A 23,112-nucleotide genomic window follows, 5' to 3' on the forward strand; every position below is an offset into this window, starting at 1 on the left:
GGGAGGTATATATTTTAGAGTGCAGTATGTTGTTAGCCCCTCGGATCGTGTATAGTAGGTTCCACCATTTGTCAAGAGAGCTTTGGGATGTCACTTTCCAATCTGCGACTATAGTCTTATTCCCTATTGAGATGAGGAGATCCACTAGTAATGCAGTATTTCCAGTATTTTTGGAGGAAAGGGAGTTAGCTCGGATGCCCAGTGCTGGCGTTAAGAAGTCAATTTCTGTTGCTGACCCTGAGATTTTCTGTATTAATGATTGTATTCTCGACCACAGCTGGTAAGACATTCTGCAGGTAAGGAACATGTGTTGTAGGTCACCTTTGACTTCTCGCATCTCCTGCATATGTCCGAGTCTCCTAGCCCCAGTTTAGGCGTGGGTCTAGTAAGTGTTGTGAATATACCAGAACCTTGACTGTACAAGAGCTGATGTGATTCTTAATGAATAGGGGGACTACCCAATATTACCCCACCTTTTGTCAGTGAAATCCACTTGATGACATGTTGGTTGTGTGTGCGGTCTCCATTTCTGGGTAAAGAGTCGCAGTGGAAGGGTGTTGGGTGTGCCCAGGAGTTTGTAACATGTGAAGCGATGTGGCCCTCTCTTCCAAGTTTTCCAAGGAGGTCCGGTAGGTCTGGGTGGTGTGGAAGCTTCAACCTGCTCAAAGCGTATTTCAATCTCAGGAATCTATAGAAGTCTATGTTTGGGAGATAGAGATTCCGCTGCAGAGGTGAGAATGGAGTGGGGTTGCAGAGATGAGAATGGGGTGGGGCTGGTTTGTGAGACCAGGTCATTTATCAAGCTAAATACCTTTCCGAGCCCACGTTTCCCAGTAGACAGTTTTGCCCTCTATCTTGATTGCATGGTATTGCCATTGGGAGGCTATGGTGGAACCATATGTGTGATGATCTAATATAGCCTTATAACCCGCCGTAGCGGGCTATACCAGCTATTAAAATCCCGCCGCAGCGTTAAATGACCAAGCCGAAGGCGAGGGACTTTAACAAGTCAGCAGGACTTTAATAGCCAGTATAGCCCTGCTACGAAGGGCTATAAGGCTATTAGAACATTCTGCCACTTGAGGACAGAATGTTCTAACAAATAAAACAAAGCCTTCAGGGAGCGCGAGAGGATTGAAATCCCCTTTGGCTCCCTGAAGCCTTTGTTCACTGTCAGAGTTGTGAACAAAGAAACATTGGAATGTTGGAGCGCCAGGCTTATACCAGCCATTATAAGCCGGGAGCACGCCATTGTTTTCAATGGAGCTACCATCATTCCAATGTTCTAATTGGTTGTCTAGTAGTGGGAGAGAGGAAACAATATCTATTATGATACCTCTGGAGTGTTCCAAGTGGAGTTTTGACAGATTGTGTATTGTGAGGGAGTAGGAGAGAGGTATAGGATAAGATAAATCAGATTCTATGACAAGCCAAAATATGCAGCTAACTCTGAACAAGCAATTAGAAAACAACAATTCAGAAAGCAAAACCTGCCCTCCCCATAGCATTCAATTGATTGTTCTTTCTTTGCATTAAATGAACTCTGTAAATAATTATAGAGTAGAACTTTATAGAACACTCTCAACTGTACTTGTCTTCACACACACAAATAAATCATGAGATACTAAATCATGCTAAGTATAGTTTGTGGGGGTGCTACCATGCAGGGCTGGTGTTTCCTAAAGGAAAGTAAAGCAACAAGATGTCACCTAGAAGCAATGACAAATTATAGTAAAAGACAAAAAAATTACGTATTTCATAGTAGACATTGAGTGGGCCACCGGCAAAATGTCATTCCACTTAATGAGCAGAAACGGATTGTATCATTGCAGTTGTCACGTAAGGTGTATGGCCAGGTATTTGACAATGATGCTCAGAAAGCACTGTGTACACACAGCAAAGGTTAATTTAAATATGTGAGCTGGGCAGTAAAGGAATGATTTGCAGATGAGTAAAACATAAAAGGGATCTGTGGACAGAGACAGGGAGTCCTTATGTTACTTGAGAAATAAGATTACGTTTCCACTTAGTCACTCTAAGAAACTTAGAACTGTTTTCCTGTGAAGAGGGGGTACTTACTGGAAGTTCAATTAAGATCCTGAAATGTTGGTTTAAGTAGCTGATACCTCCAGTGTCACCACCATGCCCCCCACCCCTCACCAGCTGCCTCAAAACATCAGGAAAGTAAAACAATAATATACACGTTTTACTATCATTTAAGTTGTCCTTTCCTTTCCTGCTGAGTCTTTGGCAACGGTACCATGCACTGATCTGTGCGCATGACGGTTTGGCCATGCGCACTGAAGCTGTCTCCAACCCGAGCTGCATTGCAGGGTTGGAGACAGCAGGCACAGCTCCCAGTCTCACTGGGAACACAAATTCAGAGCCCCTTGTCGCTGTTTCAAGCAGCATGAGAACAGCATCAGGATTGGCCGCAGGGGAGTCTGGGAGCCTGTGCCTGCAGAGGAGAGGGGCAGTAGAGCATGACGCGGCCGACTGCAGGTAAGGTTTTTTTAATTGTTCTTTTTCATTTTGTCATTTGTCGTCCATCACCTCCTGACCCCTTCTCCCCCCTGCCCCACCACATTTCGACAACACCAGCCACTACCGGATACTTCTGGTTACAAGTGAAATTAGTTATATTTTACTGCACGTTGGCCTGCGTCCAGAAGCATTATATCCTTTGTAATACTTCTCATTTATAACTCATTTTCAATAAACTATCTCAAATTGAGGTCTTGCCGGGATATAACCAACAGAGAAGCTACAGATACTGAGACATACTGCAATTAACGCCAGTGCTTACTTTGTCCAGATGGTTGAAGGGGATGGGCGCAGAATCTCATTTGTGGGTACCAGGACTTATTGCACATCATCGGAATTTGGCTGTGAGGAAGAGAGTGCATGGGAGAAATAAAGAGGAAGAGAAAGATAGGAAAACAGAAAGATAAATCAGGGATGAAAAATGCCTTACAAGAGTGGTAAACAAACAGGAAGTGGAGGGTGGCAGAGGAAAGAAATAAGATGCGGAAACAACACCCTGAAGCCTTGGTGTTCCTGCGACAATGGACAGAAAGTGTCTGGTGTTGGACGAAAGAGGCTTGAGTTGGATTTAAGACTGAATAGTCTTGGAATGAGGCAACCCTCTTGTGTTGCACTTAAGGAATCTTTTTTTTTTTTTTTACAATTTAAGCATTGAGCACTGCTGTACACATGCACATCCTTTACCTGAAGCCCAAGGATTGAAAAGGACAATACAGTCCAAGAGCTTGCTGGAGGTGACGGTGCCCAGAGAGGAGATGATCACGCCCATCTTGTAGCGCCCAACGATGGCATCGGCTGAGATAGTCATGGTGACCTTGAGGGGGTTGGTAAATACAGGTCCATGCACAGCGCTCAAGGAGCCGCTGGCAGCAGAACTGGTCATAGGGGTGGTTAGCTTTGTTCCATTTGCTTCAGAAGGATTGGGCCCTGTGATACAAAATTGAATGTTGAGACCAAATTCTCATTGTTCGCAAGCCAGACCTAAAAACAAACAGTTGCATGAAGTAACTTTGGCAAACTCTCACTTCACTCATGCCAGACCTAAAAAAAAAAAGTGGCATGAAGGAGCTTAGGCAATCTCTCACTTAACTCATGCCAGATTTAAAACAAACGCTTGCATGAAGTAGCTGAAGCTCTTTTGTTACTTGTGCGTTGCTAACATGTACTTTGACTATATAAATGTGCCAGTCTTTGTGAGTCTGTTAGAGAGCATTAAAATGTGATTTTAAATTTAGAATAATCAGATGTGTACATCTAAATACAAAAGCTGAGGCATTTCAGCTGGAAACCAGTGCGAAAGCAGAGATGTGTTAAGAAATTAAATGAACAATGTGCATCAGAATATGAATTGTTCATAGGTATGTAAGGGGAAAGTCAATGCACTTAAAATGGATGATTTGAATTTGTGTTGCAATTTGTATGTTTGTGCTTACACACTACTTCACATGTGTTTGTCTAATGAATAGCTAGGCTGGCTCTCACCTTTGTATGAAGTAAGAGTGTGATCGGTAGAGGGCGCTTGACCGGAACTTAGACCAAAAACATTACCTCTACAAAAAGTATACGTAAAAGATGGATGGAATGCTGAGCGATGCAAAAATTCACCCCAGTCACAAATATCTGGGTTTATTCCACTGGGGTGGTGTGCTGCAAATTACTTGTCTTTAAAATAAATGTGACTATTCTTTTCTGCTAAGTGACTATGGGACTGACAGCACCATTAGCAACCAAAAGGTGGACAAAATACACATTAACTGTGGAGCAAATTTACTAACATTTTACATCGAGTTTGAGTGACAAAAGTGACCAAGCCAGTGCAAAATGTTTATTTGGGATATACTTTCAAGCACAAAGGTTTACTTGCACTCAAATATAGCCTTACACTATCAACATAGCACATGTGCGGCTTTGCGTTGCTTTATGTCACATCGCTGTTCCCATACAACCACCCATTGATTTTGATACAAAGCCCTATCTACTAACGTTTGGTGCCAGGGCATTGTGCCAAAAATAATGCCTCTCTGAAGCTGGCATGAAAAAGAATAATTTTTTTAATTTCTCCTAATTTGTATGTGTGCTGCACTGTAGGAAATATTTTAAGGCTTATCTAAACATAGTATTTTGTAGAGGAAGGAATAATTTAGCAGAAATGGGTCTGTCTTGCTTTCTCTCTCTCATGCAACTCAGCATAGCAACGTTTGTTGGACTGCTGCATTTTGTGACAACTTTACAAATCTGCTCTTTATGGTTCCGACATCACCAAAGTAATGTTGTCTGCAAAAATACGTTTTGGTTACAGTGGGAGTCTTCCTGCCAAGGACACAAAAGCCAAGTAGATGCCATGCGTAGTTGCCATGCATTGGTGCCATTTCTTACAAGGATTTTATTAGGCCAATGTAAGGCTTGGGAGAAAAATCACTGTGACAACCCTAACCAATATGTCAAATATGAAGTAAGTACATGTTAAATAGTGCAATCTATGAGTTGTGGATTGAATGCAATGATTTTTGTTTATCTGAGGCTAGTGTGTCCCTGACATTAGTGTTCAGAGGATTCCACCATTGATTTGCAGCGCTAAACAAAAAATCCAAAATAAAAGTTTTGAAATGTAAGTGTGATGAAGACAACCAGTCTAATAGTGGAATGAATTGATGAGACGTATCGGGGAACTATTCACTCAACATAACACTCAATCACTTACTCATAATATAAACTGTCTGTGAGGTGAGAGCCCCAAGAATATTGCTTGACTATGAGTTGAGGGTGTGACAGAGGTGTGATCCTTGTGACAGATGTTGCTTTTTTATCTGAAAGTTAAGATAGTACAGATGCTCACCTGTTGACATAGTAAAATATAGTCTGTCATCAGCCACGGGTGCTCTGTTGAACTTCATAAGCACGTCGAAGGGCTGTCCCCTCCTTATAATCAGCTCTGGGTTGCTTGTCAAGTCATCACAGTGGTGAGCAATCTTATTGGATGCAAGCTGGAAGTTCACGGATAAAAGCCTGAGTGCTACAAACAAACAAAAAGATTCTCATTTGAAGCAGCAAGATTGTGTTATGTAACAAAGTATGAGTTGCATAAAAAAAGATGAGAGTATACAGCCAATCACTTCAAAGCAGGTAGTTTTAATACACTTACATACGAATACAAGTTTCTGTAAAAGAAAAGAGCAAAAGATCTTACTATATACAGTATAGAGCAGAAACCTGATGCTCATCAGGCAACCAAGATGTGTTTCCAAACTACTTTGACACTCGACACAGAGGGGATTTGCTGGCCTGGGTGGCCTGGGTGCCATAGTCACAGATGATGTTCCAAATACGGACGCAAAGGAAGCAAGTAGTAAAAAGTTGGAGTCCACGGGATCAAACTGTAGTTACCCATGACCACTTGTGTTTGTGTGTGCAACTGTCTCTGTTTGTGTTAGTGTGTCTGTGTGAGCATCTGGGTGTGTGAGTCTGCTATCTCTGTGTGTGTGTAAGTAGTTGGGTTATTGGTTGAGGGTGGTGGAAGCCTCACTCAAGCAATAACCACAAACCTTGTCAGGGTGAAACACAAAAGTTGTTAATTAACCTGTGCTTAACTTTCTGGGAGCTTAGGGCAAAGCAGTCTGGCTTAACACAGCAGCAATGTGTGAAGTATTTATGCATGACACAAACAGTAATATAGTCAAAACACAACACAAGAAAAACCCCAAACCAATTTAGCAAAATAGAGTAAATTTTAATAAATAAAATAATACCAGGGCGACAAAAATCCAATCAGTAGAACTACAGTTTTAAGTGAAAATGGGGCCTCCTAGCACAAAGCACTACCTGTGGTCATCCGGTTGCGCTAGACATGGGGGAAGTCTCAAGTTCAGGCTGACCACAATAGACTACAAGTCAGATAAAGAGACCAGGTTAATCCTGCTGAAATGTTACCGTCTCAAATGTGGCACAAATAACTCCGTTCACGTTGTAAGAGACCCCAAGTAGAAGACTGACTGCCTCAGATGATCATTACTGTGGCGAGAAGAGCAGGTTGGGCATCGTGGATGGTCACTGCTGTAGAGCAGAGAGCTGGTCAAGTGTAGTGGACAGTTATTGCTGTGGCTTCACATTGAAGGTCATCAGAGGCTGTTGTTGCAATAGCACGAAGTGCAGTTCTTGCAGTGCCAGTTGCTGCAGACAGTTGTCGGCATGAAGATCAAGTTTTACTGGAGCTTTGCATTGGCAAGTGGCAGAGTTTCATCACATACAGGCTCATTCACGGACATGAGGAGCCCAAACCTCAGTATTTTCAACTTTTATTTAGGAGGGGTACACACTGATTTCATCCATCCAAGGGTCCAGGACCTCGAGAGGCACATCTTAGGGATCTGGACTCAATGCAGCAGAGGTCAGCAGGGCTCAAGCAGGTCCAGTTGCAGATCCAAAGACAGTAGGTCATCTGGGCAGTTGCAGTGAGGCCTCTAGAGCTTCTTGTGTCCCTGTAGTTAGAAGCTCAGCCAACTGATCCTTGAAGTCACTCTGATAGTCTGAAATAAAGACAGGCAGGTCCAATCTTCCTTCTCAGACAGTTAGGCAGTCCTTCAAGAAGCAAGACAGTTCTCTGGTGGCAGGATAGTCTTTCTTCTGTAACTTCCACAGATCCAGGAGTGTTCTGATGAGTGTCGCAATTTACAATTTCAATTGTAATATGAAATACGTGACTGTGGTGAAAAAGTGACAAATATGTATGACCTTATTATTTTAGCACATATGCTTCAGGATGCAATGACAAATGGGACTGTGATCATGAGCGTTGTGTAGACATTTACAATATGTGTATTGTATGTGTCTACACAGCGCTCTTGATCACAGTCCCCATTTGTCATTGGATCCTGAAGCATATGTGCTAAAATAATAAGGACATACATATTTATAAAATCTTTCTCCCATCTATTCATTGCACGCTCAATTGTTTCTGTATATAGTGTACTGTCCTTATCACCAATCACCACATGTCACTTTTTCCCCACAGTCACATATTTCTTATTGCAATTGAAATTGTAAATTGCAACAGCCATGATTATTTTATTTTCTCTGAATACAGTATTGAATTGTAATGTTGCTGTGTGTTATTTTTTTCTATGCAAATCATTGATATGTGTTATAAGTAAGCCGTTGCTACTTGCCCTAAGCAATTGAAAAAACACTGACAGAACCAATTTGTACTTTAAACAAAAGTGACTTAGGCATACTGATAATGGGAGGTGGATTGCCAGGTTAGGTCCACACTCCCCTATCAGCAAGCTTCTCCTTAGCGCTGTGAAATCATCGCTGGATTTCACACGCTATTCCTGAGAAGTGGCCTCTATTGCTGGATTTACATTGCCTGTTAGGAAAACATTCATGATACGTCGCTACCATGGCGATGTAATCCAGTGATAGAGTAAATCGCACTAAGCGCGATTTGCGATAATTATCGCATCTCCTAGATAATATGCCCCAAAATGTTATAATACCCCCTGAAGAAGAGACATGAGATCCTTGTGGTAGGATAATTCACTCAATCGCAATGTTATGAAAATAATACTTGATAAAATATATAGATAATGGAAAAGAAGTATGGATTGTGAAATTAACTGAAGCAATGCAAAATAAGTAATTATTTCAGCAGAGTGCATAAAGGAGTTAATTGAGAGGGTGATTATTACGTAGTATTTGGCTTGAGAACCACGCTGCTTTTCCCTTACCCTTCATCTCAGAGGCACTGCTCTCTTAGGAAATATTTCCTGTCCTAGGAGAACGGTGATCCAGTAGTCTAGTATGGCTGAGGCACAGTTATTCTTATTTCAGGCATGCCTTAGGTAAAACCAACACTGCTTCAAACCTACCAGGCTTAATGAAGCACCAGCCTGTGAAGAAAAATTCCTATGTTTCAACAGTTATATGCTTTTCCTAGAAAGATTGGACTAGTCAGAGGCAGGCTAGGTTTTCTCCACCCTTAGCTAATGCACCGGAAAGTGTTGATTTAGTTCCACACTAAGCACATATGTATGTCAAAGGCAAGCTCATGGGTGATGGGAGGTATCAAGAACATCAATTTTCTTCAGTCTGTGATTTTGTCAGTGGGGAGCATATGTGGACAGAGGCAACAGCAGCATTTAATATGTAAAAGAATAATAGTGTAGGAGCCTAAAGTTATTCTCGTAGCAGACGGCAAGTTCTGCCCAATGACGTGGTTGCTGATTACTAACCCTGCACAGTCTTGATTACATCTGATGCTTCTTTCTTGCATCACTCTATACTTCCGTCTCTGCATATCTTTCTTACTGGTTCTTTTTAATCCCTGTAATCTCTCTTTCATATCTTTCTTGCCCTACTTATTTGTCACCTTTCTGTCTTTCTCTCTCTTGCTCCTGATTAAAGTTTGATGATTAAAAATAAGTCCAGGTCCTCAAATGTGAGTGCCTCTGCACACCACCCACAGAAGCAACCACCAATTAAGTGCTGGGAAGAAGTATAGTATAATATAGTAAAGTATAGAAACTCATAGTATATTCTTCTCACATCGTATGCATTGCAAATGTCCTTAGCTATTACCCGGCAAGATTTCCACACTTTTCAAGGGTGTTACCAAAATGTATCAGCAGTGGCGAAACCTCAACACCTGTTGTCATATTAAAGTGAAATATTGAATTGACAAGATGTGACAAGATTGTTGGTTCGTGGAGCAGATGCGTTGGATATTTTGCCAGTGGTGGATGCAGGCATGATCCATTTGGCACAGAACGTTTAGTGAATGAGTCAACTCACTGCTTGCCAGAAAACATAAATTGACTTCTTATCACAAAGACAAGAGTGAATATCCAATTCAAATAACTGCCACACTAGTAGGAAGTAGGATGTTAGTATAGAATGATGTAAACATGTATTCCATGTGGTATATTAGTGAATTGTAGAATGGTGCAGTGGCCTTGAACCCCCTAGCCTCAGGAAAAGGAATTTTCTCTGCACCTGTCAATGGATTGATGATGCCCTTGCTTCACAAATGGTGGAATTGAAGGTTCCCCTATTCTTGTGTTTCTTAAGACGAGCATATTCATGTCGGAGAGTAGCTAGATAAGAGAGGAAGCATTTTCACCGAGATCTTGGAGAATGAAATCGAAGTTTGATCATTTAGCAACATTCATCTGTGCATTTCACAGTAAATGAAAGTACTATCAGTGATGGGGACAACACCTTATAGACTAATGTCATCCAACATGAAGAACCCTAGGGGCCTGGTAAAACATTGGAGTTTAACAGTCTAAACTGCAGAGATGCGAAGTAAATCAAGCGAAGCACGTAAAGGTGTGAACATTTGCAAGAGCTATAATTTGCAAGTAAAAAGTATAGAGAATTATTAGTTTTATTTTAGTTTTTTACTTTATTGCATTTATAATGCACAACACTATCCATAGTGGCACTTTACATATGACAATTCAATTTCAATCGATCATCATCATAAGTTCAACTTTAAACTGAATTATGGGGGAATCAATTTATTTATTTATTTTTGACATTTCTATAGCGCGCTGCTACCCAGAGGTGTCCTGGCGCTGAATGATCACTAGCGGGTATGGATAGGGGGGTTAGCGGGTAAAGAGCAGGGTTTTGAGTTCTTTCCTAAATTTAAGCAGATCGGGAATCTGTCTGAGGCTGGAAGGCAACGCATTCCATTCCTTAGCAGCCCCCAGGGATAGACTTCTGCCTCCCCAGCGGGCTTTCCTTACTCTCGGGACTACGGCCAGCCCCTGCTCGGCTGATCTTAGAGCAGGTACTGGCTTGTACCACTGGAAAAGAGGGATCGTGTATTGGGGGCCCATGCCATACAATGCCTTGAATATCATGCAGAGTGATTTAAACATGATTCTCTTGCGAACTGGCAACCAGTGGAGCTTTACTAGGTCCTGAGAAACTGAGACAAACTTGGGGGTGCCCGTAATCAAGCGTGCTGCTGCATTCTGCAGGATTTGAAGTTTATCTAAAAGTCCCTGCTGGGCATTCAGTAGTAGCGCATTGCAGTAATCTAACCGCGACATTACAAGCCCAGTCACTACTGTCTTCTTGTGTTCCACTGGCAGAAATGGCGGAACTTTCATGATAGTTTTGAGCACATAATGGGTGGATGAAGACAGAGCATTGATTTGTGGCCTAAAGGACAGGGAGTCCTCCATCAAAACTCCCAGATTTTTTACCTTTACCACCAACGCGGGGACCAGAAATTGTCTCTTGCTCCAAACAGCAGCACTTCTGTTTTAGCAGAGTTGAGCTTGAGACAGTTTCCTGCCATCCAGTTGCTCACCTCCGGCATGCAGCATCTAAACCGATCTGCTGTGCTGTCCAGTTCTCCCGGACTCAGCGACACCACAATCTGTGTGTCGTCAGCGTAAGATGTAAGATCAAATCCGAAGGATCTAATCACTGGCGCCAGGGTGGAGACATAGACATTAAAAAGAGTAGGACTCAGGGATGAACCCTGTGGGACTCCGCATGGGAGCTTAAATAGCTCGGACTCGAAATCCCGAGGGCCACCGAATGAGTCCTACCGGAGAGGAAGGCTTTCAAGATGTCAAGTGCCTTTCCTTGAATCCCGCTGGCCCGCAATCGGTCCACAAATAATGTGTGGTGGACCGTATCGAAGGCCGCTGATAAATCTAGCAGGATCAGGGCGGCTCTGCCCCACGCATCCAGCACCCTTCGAATGTCTTCGGCTGATTTAGTCAACGCCAATTCTGTGCTATGTCTCACCCTGAATCCGTGTTGAGAGGGGTCCAGTTTATCTCCTGCTCCCAGGAAGGTGCTAAGCTGTTTGTTTAGAATTCCCTCCATGATTTTAGCTGGGAGGGGAAGTCTGGCGATGGGATGGAAGTTGTTCAAGTCGGCTATGTCTAAGTTGGGCTTTTTTAAAAGGGGCAAGATAGAGGCTTGTTTCCAGCACAGGGGGAATTCTCCTCTGTCCAGCATGACATTGAACAGAGGGGTGAGACCTGAAGCAATGGTGGCAGGACCTAGTTTAACAATAGCGGCAGGGCAGGGGTCATGAGGGGAGCCTGATTTTATCCTCATTAGCTGACTTGATACCTCCTCCTCACTAATAGGGGAAAACTTCTCTAATGTATCATGTTTCCTATTAGTCTCTGAATGAGTATCGGTAGTGAAGTCTGAGGCGTTAATCATGATTTGGCTGTCCAGGGGATAAAAGATCTTCCTACCTTGCTCAAAAAGAAATTGGCCAGGTCTTCACAAAGTTGGCGACTGGGTGGTATATCAACTGATTTAGGAGCAACCAAGGAAGAAATTGAGTTGAATAGTTCCTTAGAAGAGTTGTTAGCTTCTTTGATACGTTTAGAGAAGAACTCACATTTGGCCTGGCGGATCATTTCCTTGTAGGCTCTCAACTCTGCATTGAGCAGTTTTTTATCCTCTTCCCTATAGTTTTTCCGCCATACTCTTTCTAATTTTTTGCAGAGGATTTTGTGGTTCCTAATTTGTTCTGAGAACCACGGAGCAGAGGGGCTTGTACGAGTGGAATGGTAGATGGTTGGGGCGCGCGTTGCACGCAGGCGGCGTCTAGCCAGTTCGTGTAATCTGTAGCTGCTTCCTCCACGTTGCCTGAGGTAGGCATTAAAGAGGATTTCAGAAGACCCTCCAGTGTCTTGCCATCTATGTTTCTCCATTTCCTGATCCTCTTAGGGTTTTTTTCGGCCTTACTGGGTCTGGTAGGGGGGGCTATGATGATGTTGTAATGGACTGCTGAGTGGTCCAACCAGGAGACCGGCTGAACTGTTGTAACCTCTAGGTTAGGGTGATTTGAAAAAATCCCGTCCAGGGTATGCCCTGCCTTATGAGTTGGGCCGCTGACCAATTGTTTTAGCTCCACCCCATGTAACAGTTCCAGGAGATCCTGCGTGTCTGGATCGGAGCTGTTCTCTAAGTGAAAATTCAAATCCCCTAGTAGCGTGAAGGAGTTGGCACAGATAGCTTCTTCTAACAAACTACTCAAGGCTGACCACCATTGGTAGGTTCCAATATTACTGGAACCTACCAACATGGCAAGAGAATACAAAGAAGAAATAATCTCTTAAAGTGTGTTTTAAGACTTTCCCCAGGGTAAGGAGTTTTGAAATGGTTCCTGGGAGTCATTAAGTCTTATGTCTTGCTTATCTCCTTCTTAGTGTCTGATCTTTGTCTTTCTTAGTGTCTGTTCTTTGTGGGGTGGAGTTTTTCTTGCAGGTAGAATGAAAGCACTGAGTGTAACACCTTGTGTGTTATGCATGTAATCTTGAAATTGATATACACCTCTAGCAGTTGTCAATAGAATTGCCTTAGGAGTGGAGTTAAATGACCTGAATTATTTGTGCTTGCTACCAACTGCTGCGTCGAGCAGTGTGGCTTCAGGGGTGAGGTCTTGCTGCTGGCTGTGAAGGAGAATACCAGAGCTTGAACAGATGATCTGAAGTCTTCTGGTGGGATGGAGTTCTTGATTTGTTCTAAGAGGGGCAAGTGGTGCAGTGGAATGTAGCTGTAACAGGCCAATCATGTTCAGACCGCTAGTACCATACACGGATGAGTGTCCGAGGACCATGTAATAGTTTGAACATCGTTGGAAAGACACTGAGGCAGTATAAGCTTGTTCAAAGGAGATTTGTACATCCAACGAAATTGTTGTAGGCAATGTTGGCACTAACCTGGTGGGCATTTAGAGACCCCACTTCTAACTTTTCAGGTGAGGAAAAGGGCCAGGATGTTAGGGAACTTGGAAAAGCTTCACAGGTAGTTGACAGTAGCCAGAAAGTCACTGCGATGAGTCTTTCACCTCAATCTAACATAATTCTCTTCCTACTAAAATATTGAGTAACTTTAAATGTCTAAAATCAGCCGAAATCACTTACCACCTATCTATCATCAGCTTGAAATGTAGTAGTCAGTCTCTGGTACTAGCATATTTAGTGAAAGAATTTGGTAGTTAGATTAGGTAATCCTCAAAATTTGTGTAGAACAAAATGAATGTTCAGTTCAAAATTTTCTCAGTCTATATTTTAAGCAAATGTTTTTGACAACTTATATTTTTTCAGTTTGTTTCAGCACACTACAGCCCATGCTCTACAATATAACTAGGATCTTTCACATGAAACATTCATTCAGACTGGCAGTGCCTAATGTCCCCCCCCCCCCTCAGTTTACTGATTTCTGAGTTTGGTAGTCATTCTTTTTTTGGCACGCATGGTGGGTTTGATTCAGGATGTGAGGGTTGTGAGAATGCAGTTGATGTCACTTGACACAAGAGAAAATTGGTAGAAGCATATGAGCAGGAAGAAGAGCTGATGGTCAGAGTTCAAGTGGAAGCCTTGGAAGGGCTCTTTGTCTTGGGGTAATTGAAAGAGCCAAGGGTGGTTTATACACACCGTTTCAGACTTGAAAGTCTTAGTAAGCTCATTTTAGATCATGGTGATGGAAGGCCTCCAAACTGGAAAGGAGGTATGTATTCGAAGTTGGTGGTGGATGGTGGATGTGGAAAACCTAAAATGATTCTGTTGTTTTTGGTGACTGATGTGGCTGTGTTGTTTTCATTTCGTGTGCATGTTATTTGTCCTTTAGATAGAAGGAGAGTGGTGTCTCAAGCCCTGGTTATGAGCAGGGCTGGGATTTCATACCCATTTGCATATTGCTGTTTGCGTAGAGGTCACAATTCCGAGTTGTATGGCATTTACAGGGTGCAATAAAGACCTCACCATTAATTACATTTAGTCACATTAAGCCTGCTAGGATATAAATGGAGGAAAGGTGTACAATATTTACTATAAGATGTGCATTTTGGTACTTACTGCACCAAAATCCATATGTCATTCCACAAAAACTCAGAATAAGTGATATAATTATAACACCCAATAAATTCCAAACACGATGGCGTCAATGCAATAATTATCGCATCCAAAATTGCCGACTGGTAATCAGGCCCCTGGGGTTTGCATAGGATTATGTTATGAATGGATTTCATAGAGAGCCTCTATGTTTTATTTCAATTTCTGAAAGTCATAACTCCTTGCTATGGCATCACAACATTTGATAATGAAACTGGTTATTATCTTTTGTGATATGATAAGTCCTTCCAGGCTGGGTGGCAGGTCTCTCTGAAAGCCTGTCAGCGCAGCGCTGCTTGCCTGCTTTGTTTGAAATCTGTAAGCACAGTGGCAGGAGGGGGAAGGAAGGCAGGGAAGGTAGTGGGTTTTAGTTAAGGATGGCAGGTAAAATATTTATTTTTCACATTTGCGTCCAGAAAGAGTGAGCATGTTATGTATAGCTCTCCCATTATCCTCTGCCCCTGGGCAGTGGTTGAAAGCTGGGGCAGATGATTTTGGGGACCATACATAGCATAACATTAGAGATGGGTAAAAAGTGAACTAAGGGAATGTGTTTCACCTCAGAGTTCTTAGTGACATCATAGACAACTCAAGTTCTGCTCTCCTTGTCTATTTGATGGTATTCAAAAACTCCTCCTTGAAAAACATCTCTGTAATTCACTGTTACTCATCCATAAATCTTTATATCTTTCCTCATGCGTGTGGGTGATTCCTCCTCTGCCTAGAATGAGAAATGTGACAAATTCACGGAAAGGCTGGAAGGTGGGAGGCAAGGATGGTGGATTATGTTATGCCCTGCAATACTGTGCTAAGTTTTGCTATGTTATATTTTTTAATTGAATACTGTGCTATGCAGTTTTATGTTATGCAATGAAATTCTGTTGTATTTTTTATGTTATGCTATGCTTTATTATGCTATTACATGCTTTGTTGCTATATTATTATACTATGATATAGTGTTATGTGTTGTTATTTTTGCTTAGGTTTGTTTGCTAGGCTATGGTATTCTATGTTGTGTTGTGATGCTATGCTATGCTGTTTTGCTATCTATTGTCCTTTTAAATTGTTTTAATTGAACTTTCCTGTACAGCGCTTTGTCACAGACATACGGTTTAGCCGCGCTTAAGCAAAAACCTCAAAATAATGAAATAATTGAATACACAATTATTAACTCACTAAATAAATAACAACAGTGACATGAAACTATTGGCAAGGGCCCCTAATTCTTCATCTGAAAGCTTCACACCTTCAGAGAGGTAAGAAATCAGGTAGTAGGTGTGTTTTTTCAAGAAATGGAGCTCAGCTCCCTGTCTTTCTCATCTGAATGGCGTTTGGAGTAAGAATCAGTCCATGGAACCCGGGATATCACACACATGCATAAACCTTCTGTAGCACAATGGGGTCCAACATTGCCAGTCGCTCATGCCAGGTAGTTCGTCCATGGAGCACTGAAAATGGCAACTGGTCAAAGCGCTAATGTCAGTAGAACACAAGGGGGCAGATTTACAATTCTTGGCGCATCCCTGCAAATCAGCAGGGATGCGCCAGGAAACGTGCGACACGCATCACGATCCTTGCGCCACCATGGATGCACCGCAGTTACAATGCGAAGCATCATGGCACAAGGAAATGCAGATGTGTGTCGCATCTGCCTTCGTAACTTTGGCACAGTGCTGGAGTTGTGTCACGGGCGCGACGCAAATCCAGCACTGTGCCAACCTGGCCTATCTTGCACATGTTGCATCACACCTTACGCCTGCTTCAAGCAGGCACAAGGTTTTGACGCAGCGGGGTCAGTGACTGAGTGAAATCTTGTAGATTTCACTCAGGCACTTTTCCGAGGCGTTCCTGCACCGGAACACACCGCCCTGTGCCGGAGCGCCCACATGAAACCTGACGCAGGTTTCATGTGGCGCAGGGCTTTACAACGTGACGCATATCCCTAGATGCGTCACGTTGTAAATCCCCCACAGCATGGCGCTAGCTTTACGCCGCCGCTGCGTCACAGAAGTGACGCAATGGTGGCGCAAAAGTGGAGCACAGGGCTTGTAAATCTGCTCCAAGGTTTTTTGGGAGTGACTCATAAATGACTGGACAGTTACATTATGGAATGTGTGCTATGAATTTCTGTAGTCACATCCAACATTTTGTGTTACCCCCGCTACTTGCAGCATATGTTTACCACCTCATCAGTAGTAGATTTCAACTAAATCCTCTTGTACCACCCAAGCCACTAAACGTCACTGTCGTCAAGTAACAGGAGTTGCTTTTCCAAATTGGTTTAAAAAGTGTGAAGTAATTGCAAGCCCTGCAACTCACAGCTATATTCCTACTACACACCTGTACTTGGAGTTAATGCACCGCGCATTCACCCAACCACCATGTATCCAAGTAAGAATTCCTGGGATTAAAAGACCTTGGGGCACATTACCAACAACTACCGATAATTAACGCTATGTTGGCTTAGCGGCAATATTTTTATCACCGAGCTTCGGAGATTTTTATCGCTTAGGAACCTTGCTATTATCAAGGTTTATCTCCTAAGCGATAAAAATCGGACGAAATGCATGAATATCGCTGAAAAGTCACCGATTTTCATGCATTACCGAGCTAATGCTCTTAGCCATGTTATCCACCTACCATTGGATAACATGGCTAAGAACTGCTCAGGGGCAGGTGTTAGCTTTTGGAGATAATCGCGCTTAGCGCGAATATCTCCAAAAGTTGGTAATAGGAGATAGTGATGTTAGCGACTGTTTCCAGTCGCTAACATCTTGGCACGCCCACTTTGCATGTCATTACTGATAAATTTCACTGACATGCAAAGCGGGGCCCAAGATGGTCGCTATCTCCTAGTAGCTGTCGCTAACTGGTGTTAGCGACAGCTAGGTAATAGGGAGATAATTTTATCTCCGCTTTCTTGGTTAATAGGGAGATCATTTTATCTCCGCTTTCTTGGCTTTTAAAGCCAAAAAAGCGGAGATAAACCCCCTTGATAATATGCCCCTCGTTTGTTTAAAAAACAAAATGGCCGACAATCAATCAATCAATCAATCAGGGATTTGTGAAGCGTACTACTCACCCGCGAGTATCTCAAGGCGCGCATGATTGAAGGTTTCAGTGATTTCATAATATGCATTATAATGATTAACAAGGTCATATGACACACTTAGCTAATATAATAATATTGTCAGTGGTTGATTTCAACTTGATGTCATGGGAACTGATTGGCGGGAGAAAAGAAAGCATGTCTTTAAAGAGGCAAACTCGTCGGGAGAAATATAGAGCTACAGTCAAGAAAACTGTGAAACATGTGCCCCATCGAACTCACCTTCCATGCTGTCTTCCGTGCTCTCTTCACGGCTGCCTGCAAGTGGATCTTTTGCTTTGGAGCTCAGCAAAAGGGTGATGAGCGTGCCACCGGCAAGGAACAGTGTCTGTATTTATAACCGACCTGTAATGCTATCTGCCAGGCTAGCCATGTGGAATGCAGTGGGTGAGGCAGTGGGCTTTGTTCCTGATCATCTTAATAAATGTAGTCATCCTTTGCAAAACAAAACCTTGCATAACAGCAGTTGGTTAATCTTCTCCAGACCACAGAGGGCAGGGAAGGATCAGTGCCAAGAGGTACATTCTGCTGCTTGCTACCTCAGGCATCTTTTAAAGCATGATCTTTGGTTTTATCATGCTGTCAAACCAGTTCCCTGTGAAACTAAGCAGCAACTGGACATCCCTGTGATCAGTAAATGGGTTGACCCATGAACCCCTGTAATCAAGTCCTCCTGCAAGTTCAATGACAAAAACTTTCTTTTTAGCATTTGACTTTCAATGGGTCCCAAGGATGAAGAGTAAATTCTAACCCTTGTAGGGCTGCATGGAATAAAAAGTTTACATAAGTGCAAAATATTGGCTTTCAGCAAAGGTTTTATGGACCAGTCAATGGTACATCTTTTTCAAAGAAGTTGTTAGCTTAGTATTCAGCAAAGCTTTATTCATTTTGGAAGTGCAAGCTACGACCTTGGTGACTCAAGAACTTTCTTGGTAGGAATGCCATCACCTGATTTTTGGTTTGCCCATGAACATAATTTGCACAAATGTGAGCATATATACATTACACACTAGGAGGCATTTTTAGAATGAACTGGCAGAGCGCAGTGCAGCTCAAATATTGCTAATGCTCTGCTCCGTCAGTTTAGGGATGCGCTGTATTCACAAGAATGCTGCCCACCCCTGCATTTCCCCTAGTGCTGACGCTAAATCTAGCTACCTATCACCAAAGCAGGCACCCTTACACCATAGTGCAAGGGTGTATGGTGTTGCAGGGAATGATTGTTCCTGTGCAGTAAGGTGTCCCTTCCTGCAAATAAACAATCACTAATGGCGATTTGTAACTTCTAAGTGTGCTGCAGAGTGCAGCACATATAGAAGTTGCAACTCATCCTTATTTAATGATTGTTTATGCGCAGGAAGGGGAACCATGAAACATCTACTGGCAATTTGCTCTTTCTACATGTGCTGCATAATGCAGCACACTAGAAACAGCAAAAAAACAAAGAGAAATTAATAATTTCTTGTTTCACCAGGTTTTTTTGGGCGCTGCTCCATATTTACCCCAGGCTTGTAAATAGGGGGCAGCGTCAAAAGCAATGGGTGTTGCAGTGGAATGTCCACTGCAACACTCATTGCCCGCAACTTTCACACTAAGTGCTGTGTGAAAAGGTGCCTTATTTACAACACGGCGTTGCTGCCTTGTAAATAAGGCAAAGAGATTATTATCACCAGAATGCCATAAAAAGTGACGTTCTGGTGGTGATAAGCCTTTGTAAATATGCCCTTAGGTTTCATGTCGAAAATAGTTATTGCCTTTTTCTTCTATATTCATCCTTTTCCATGGTGACAACCGCTTAGCAGTGAAAGGTTATATAGATAATATGTGTTTCTCTCCTTCGTAGTGCACAAACCTGAGGCTCACTCAAGGCTGCTTTTAAGTCAGTCAGACTTATTACATCTGCACGCACACATAAGGAGTTGGTTGTGGGGCAGCAGGGGGACGCTTTAGTTGGCATGGATTCCAACTGGGCAGTGTTCAGTCAGAATTCTAGTGATGTGTGTGGCAGTGGAAGGTACCAATACTGAGTTCCCTCTGCAATCCTAGCAATTGTTTAGACTTGTGACCGGGCTCTTCTGTGTCTCAATAATGATGACTGCTTGTGTATGATGTTTGCAGTTGTGTTGCAGAGATATAAATTGGATCATCAGCCTGCAGAGAGCCCACACCTGTAAGTAGTGTGATCCACAGACATTCACCAGGTGTGTCCAGCACTCACCGGGCACAAGCTCACTTGAGGCAACAAGTGTGAGGTGTGCAGTGTCAATGTGACCTTCATTGTTGGGCAAAGCTGGCTTGTGCACTATATGGGACAAGCATGCGAAAGCTGTCAATCTTCGTATGTGCACAACAAAAGAAAAAATGCGGTCATATGATGGGACCTGCATTGATATGAAAGCAATGTTTTTCAACAAAAATCATGACCAGTGGAACAAATGAAGGAAGGAGACTTAGTTGAAGCGCCTTAGATTCACCAATATTTAAGGATACTCTTAACTCACCGGAAAATGTTTTTAGTTTAGAAGTTGGGTGCCCTCAGAAAAAAATAAGGGTATCCGAGTCACCCACTTGTTTTCCCTCTCTTCTTCTTTTGCATGCACGTTGTGTCTTTGAGAATTAAAAATAGTTTACCGCCACAACTAGACTCTAGTGATTGAACCTACTAGGTCTTTTTTATTGTCATTTCCATTAAACAAAGTAATAAGTGTCACATTATTGATCCAGCGGTTCACCAACAACAGATACTCAATTACCATATACTCACCTGGGCCCATAAACTTCACAAGTGGTAAAAACCGCTGGAGGGGGGTCGGGATTCAATTTTTATGATTTTTCTACAGTGCTCAAGATTAGTTATTTAATACTCCTAACTAACCCTTCACTGATCAAAACGTTCTTTTTTCTGGTCGGTGGACCTTTAGTTGATCTAGTTGATGGTGAAAATTAACATAAGAACTAACTTCTCTTTATTCAATGTAAATAACCACAGACTCAGGAAAGTTTAAAATCTTTATCTAAAATGAATGCATGTGAACCATTCCAAAATACATTGCAGTCACTGTCACTCATAGGAGAGAAAATTCAGTTAATAAACACCAAGCATATACTTTGAACTCATACAATAATAAATTCTCAGAAGGGGAGAGGACAGAGAGAAAATTACATCAACTATTGCGAAAAATATAATTACCAAGGACCGTGTGAAAGACCAACCCCCTGACCAAAGGGCTGGTGAGGGTCCCCCGGGATAGGGCAGGAGACAAAGACTTCTGGACAGGAATCAGGACAGGATACTTGACCTCTCTAGAATACCAACGACTACGTCATACACCTCTCTGAAACTCTCTTTCTCCTTCAGATTCTTCCGCGGTCTTCTTATCTAACCCAATTATTTAGGATAGAAAGTTCTGTTCCAGTTCTGCATTTGGTTCTTCATCAGCATCTCACAGCATCTCTCCCAGCAATAGCATCTCCCGCAGCAACAGCATCCCAAATCGCGCTAACTAACTAACTAAGGCTATCTTAATTATACCTTTCGTTCTTCATGTTCCATCCATTAATGTTTCAGTATTGTAAAAATACGAAATCTGATTGGCCAGGCAAGGGGGAAGTTCCATCACACCATGCCTACATGTCGTTAAAATCAGTACAACTATTGTTCGCAAACCCTTCCCCTTAATTTTTATTCACAAATTTTATTTCTCACACATCTTTACTTTACTTTGCAACATTTTTATTAATATTATGAATACGAGTCTTCGTCATTGAACTCTTCACCATCCGTTCTCACGCTTGTTACACTCGAATTTGGCTTCCTCTCAAGTGCTAAGTCATGACCTTTATGGCTCCCTTCAGTGAGCATACGCAGGCATCGCGTCATATAATTCAATCCAGGTATACGGGAGAGGCTCAAATACACATTAGTGATAAAAGTCCGAAGACAGATGTTACTTTCACAAATAAAATGGTCGCACTATATACCACCCACCTCTACTCTAATCCAGTTTATTTATGTCTTTTCCCGCATTAGCATTTGTAAAAACCACTCGATTTAGTTCAAACAAGCAGCTGCCATGCACGCGAGTCTTCAAGACTCCATTTTAGTATCTTCTGCTCATGCGCCAGAATTTTCCTCCAAGCATTAGCTCGTCATACTGCATAGATGCAGTTGACGCATGTGCACATGTTTCCCCATTTCATAGCATTGTTAGTCCATCTTCATTGGTATCCACATTAGTACACACATAAGCAAGCTTCACTAAACTGCATGTTCAACGTGGTGCGTATTAGTTATTCACGAAACACGATTTAATAACTTGTTAGTAATTTAACAAGTGGATCGCATCTGAGCAAGTTTCTTTTCACCAAACCTTGCTCCATCAGTATGTCTCTGCATAATAACACCCAACACATTAGTTAGCTCACTACTGAGTAGCTTTGTTCACTTGGAACAGGCCAATGTTGTGTTGCTCATTCCGTGGAGTTGCGTGGAATGCTTCAGGGCATTACGTGGAGGTGCATGGAGCCAGTATATTCAGCTTATTAAAGTGTTCAACTTTAATTGAAATAATGTGTAATGTATATATCCTCGGCACACTTCCAGTTGGCGACGAGCTGGCGAAGGTCAGATTCAAATGTTTACAAGTAATTCAAAGGATGTACAAATTTACAGAGGAGAATATTCAAGGCAGGGCTAATATTCAACCCTTCCGTTGAAAAGAGAACCCGTAATTGCCAAAGAGAAGCGTGAGGAGAGGGCTGTACGGTGAGTATTGAGCAGGAGGGAATTAAATATTTATGAAAGCAGTGGATGTGAGGCGTACAAACTTAAAGAAAGCCAACCTCTTACTTCGGCCACATTTTTTGAGCGGTAAGTGGTATTCCCTGCTCTTGCATCCACTGTAGAAAAGAGAATGCGCACACGTCAGCTGCTGATTCCTATTGAGGCTGTCATCACGCACGGGTAACCTCTATGTTTGTTACATCAGAGCGTGACCCTGCGTTGCAGCCATATTTTTAAAGTTTTTTTTTATTTCTAAGTACAATGTGGCACCGAGTAACAGATACTGAGCGGAGCTCAGGATACGTCGCAGTTTGAAGTTCTTCGAGGACTGTACTAGAGGATCATGAAACAGGTAAATGCTCATATATATATATATATATATATATATATATATATATATATATATATATATATATATATATATATATATATATATATATGTTTTTGTGAGGCTTCTCTTTATATTGAAAAGTCATATTCACGAACTATACTTGAAGGTGGCATGATATTAAGGTCATGAAAGTATGGCTCTACAGAATTTCGTATCAAAAGGCCTTTTGGCCCATAGGAATCAATGGGAAGGGTTTTCCTTAATTGCGATTCGCAAATTGTGAATCGCAATTAAGGAAAAATACTGAATCGCAAAAATAAATGCGAATTATTCATGCATTGCAGTTTGCGATTTCTAAATTGCGATTCCTTAATTTTCGCAATTTAGGAATCGCAAACGGGTGCAATGATGCATGTGGCCGTATGTGATTTATAAAGTGTTAACTCGTTTTCAATCGTGTTTTCAATCG

The 23,112-nt window shown here is 42.2% G+C and overlaps 1 protein-coding gene across 1 annotated transcript in view; it reads right to left on the reverse strand.

Moving 5' to 3' along the window:
- LOC144766739 (protein-glutamine gamma-glutamyltransferase 6-like) overlaps positions 1-17,854 on the reverse strand; it is an 88,448-nt gene extending 70,594 nt beyond the window's left edge. Inside the window, exons 1-3 of the mRNA XM_078650489.1 lie at positions 17,752-17,854; positions 5,381-5,557; positions 3,229-3,471 (exon numbers count right to left, since the gene is read on the reverse strand). Coding sequence (XP_078506615.1) covers positions 3,229-3,471; positions 5,381-5,557; positions 17,752-17,758 — 427 coding nt within the window. The 5' untranslated portion in view covers positions 17,759-17,854. The remainder of the gene's footprint in view (positions 1-3,228; positions 3,472-5,380; positions 5,558-17,751) is intronic.
- Positions 17,855-23,112: the final 5,258 nt, after the last annotated feature.

Source organism: Lissotriton helveticus, chromosome 7 (assembly GCF_964261635.1).
Source record: "Lissotriton helveticus chromosome 7, aLisHel1.1, whole genome shotgun sequence".
Taxonomy (NCBI): Eukaryota; Metazoa; Chordata; class Amphibia; order Caudata; family Salamandridae; genus Lissotriton; species Lissotriton helveticus.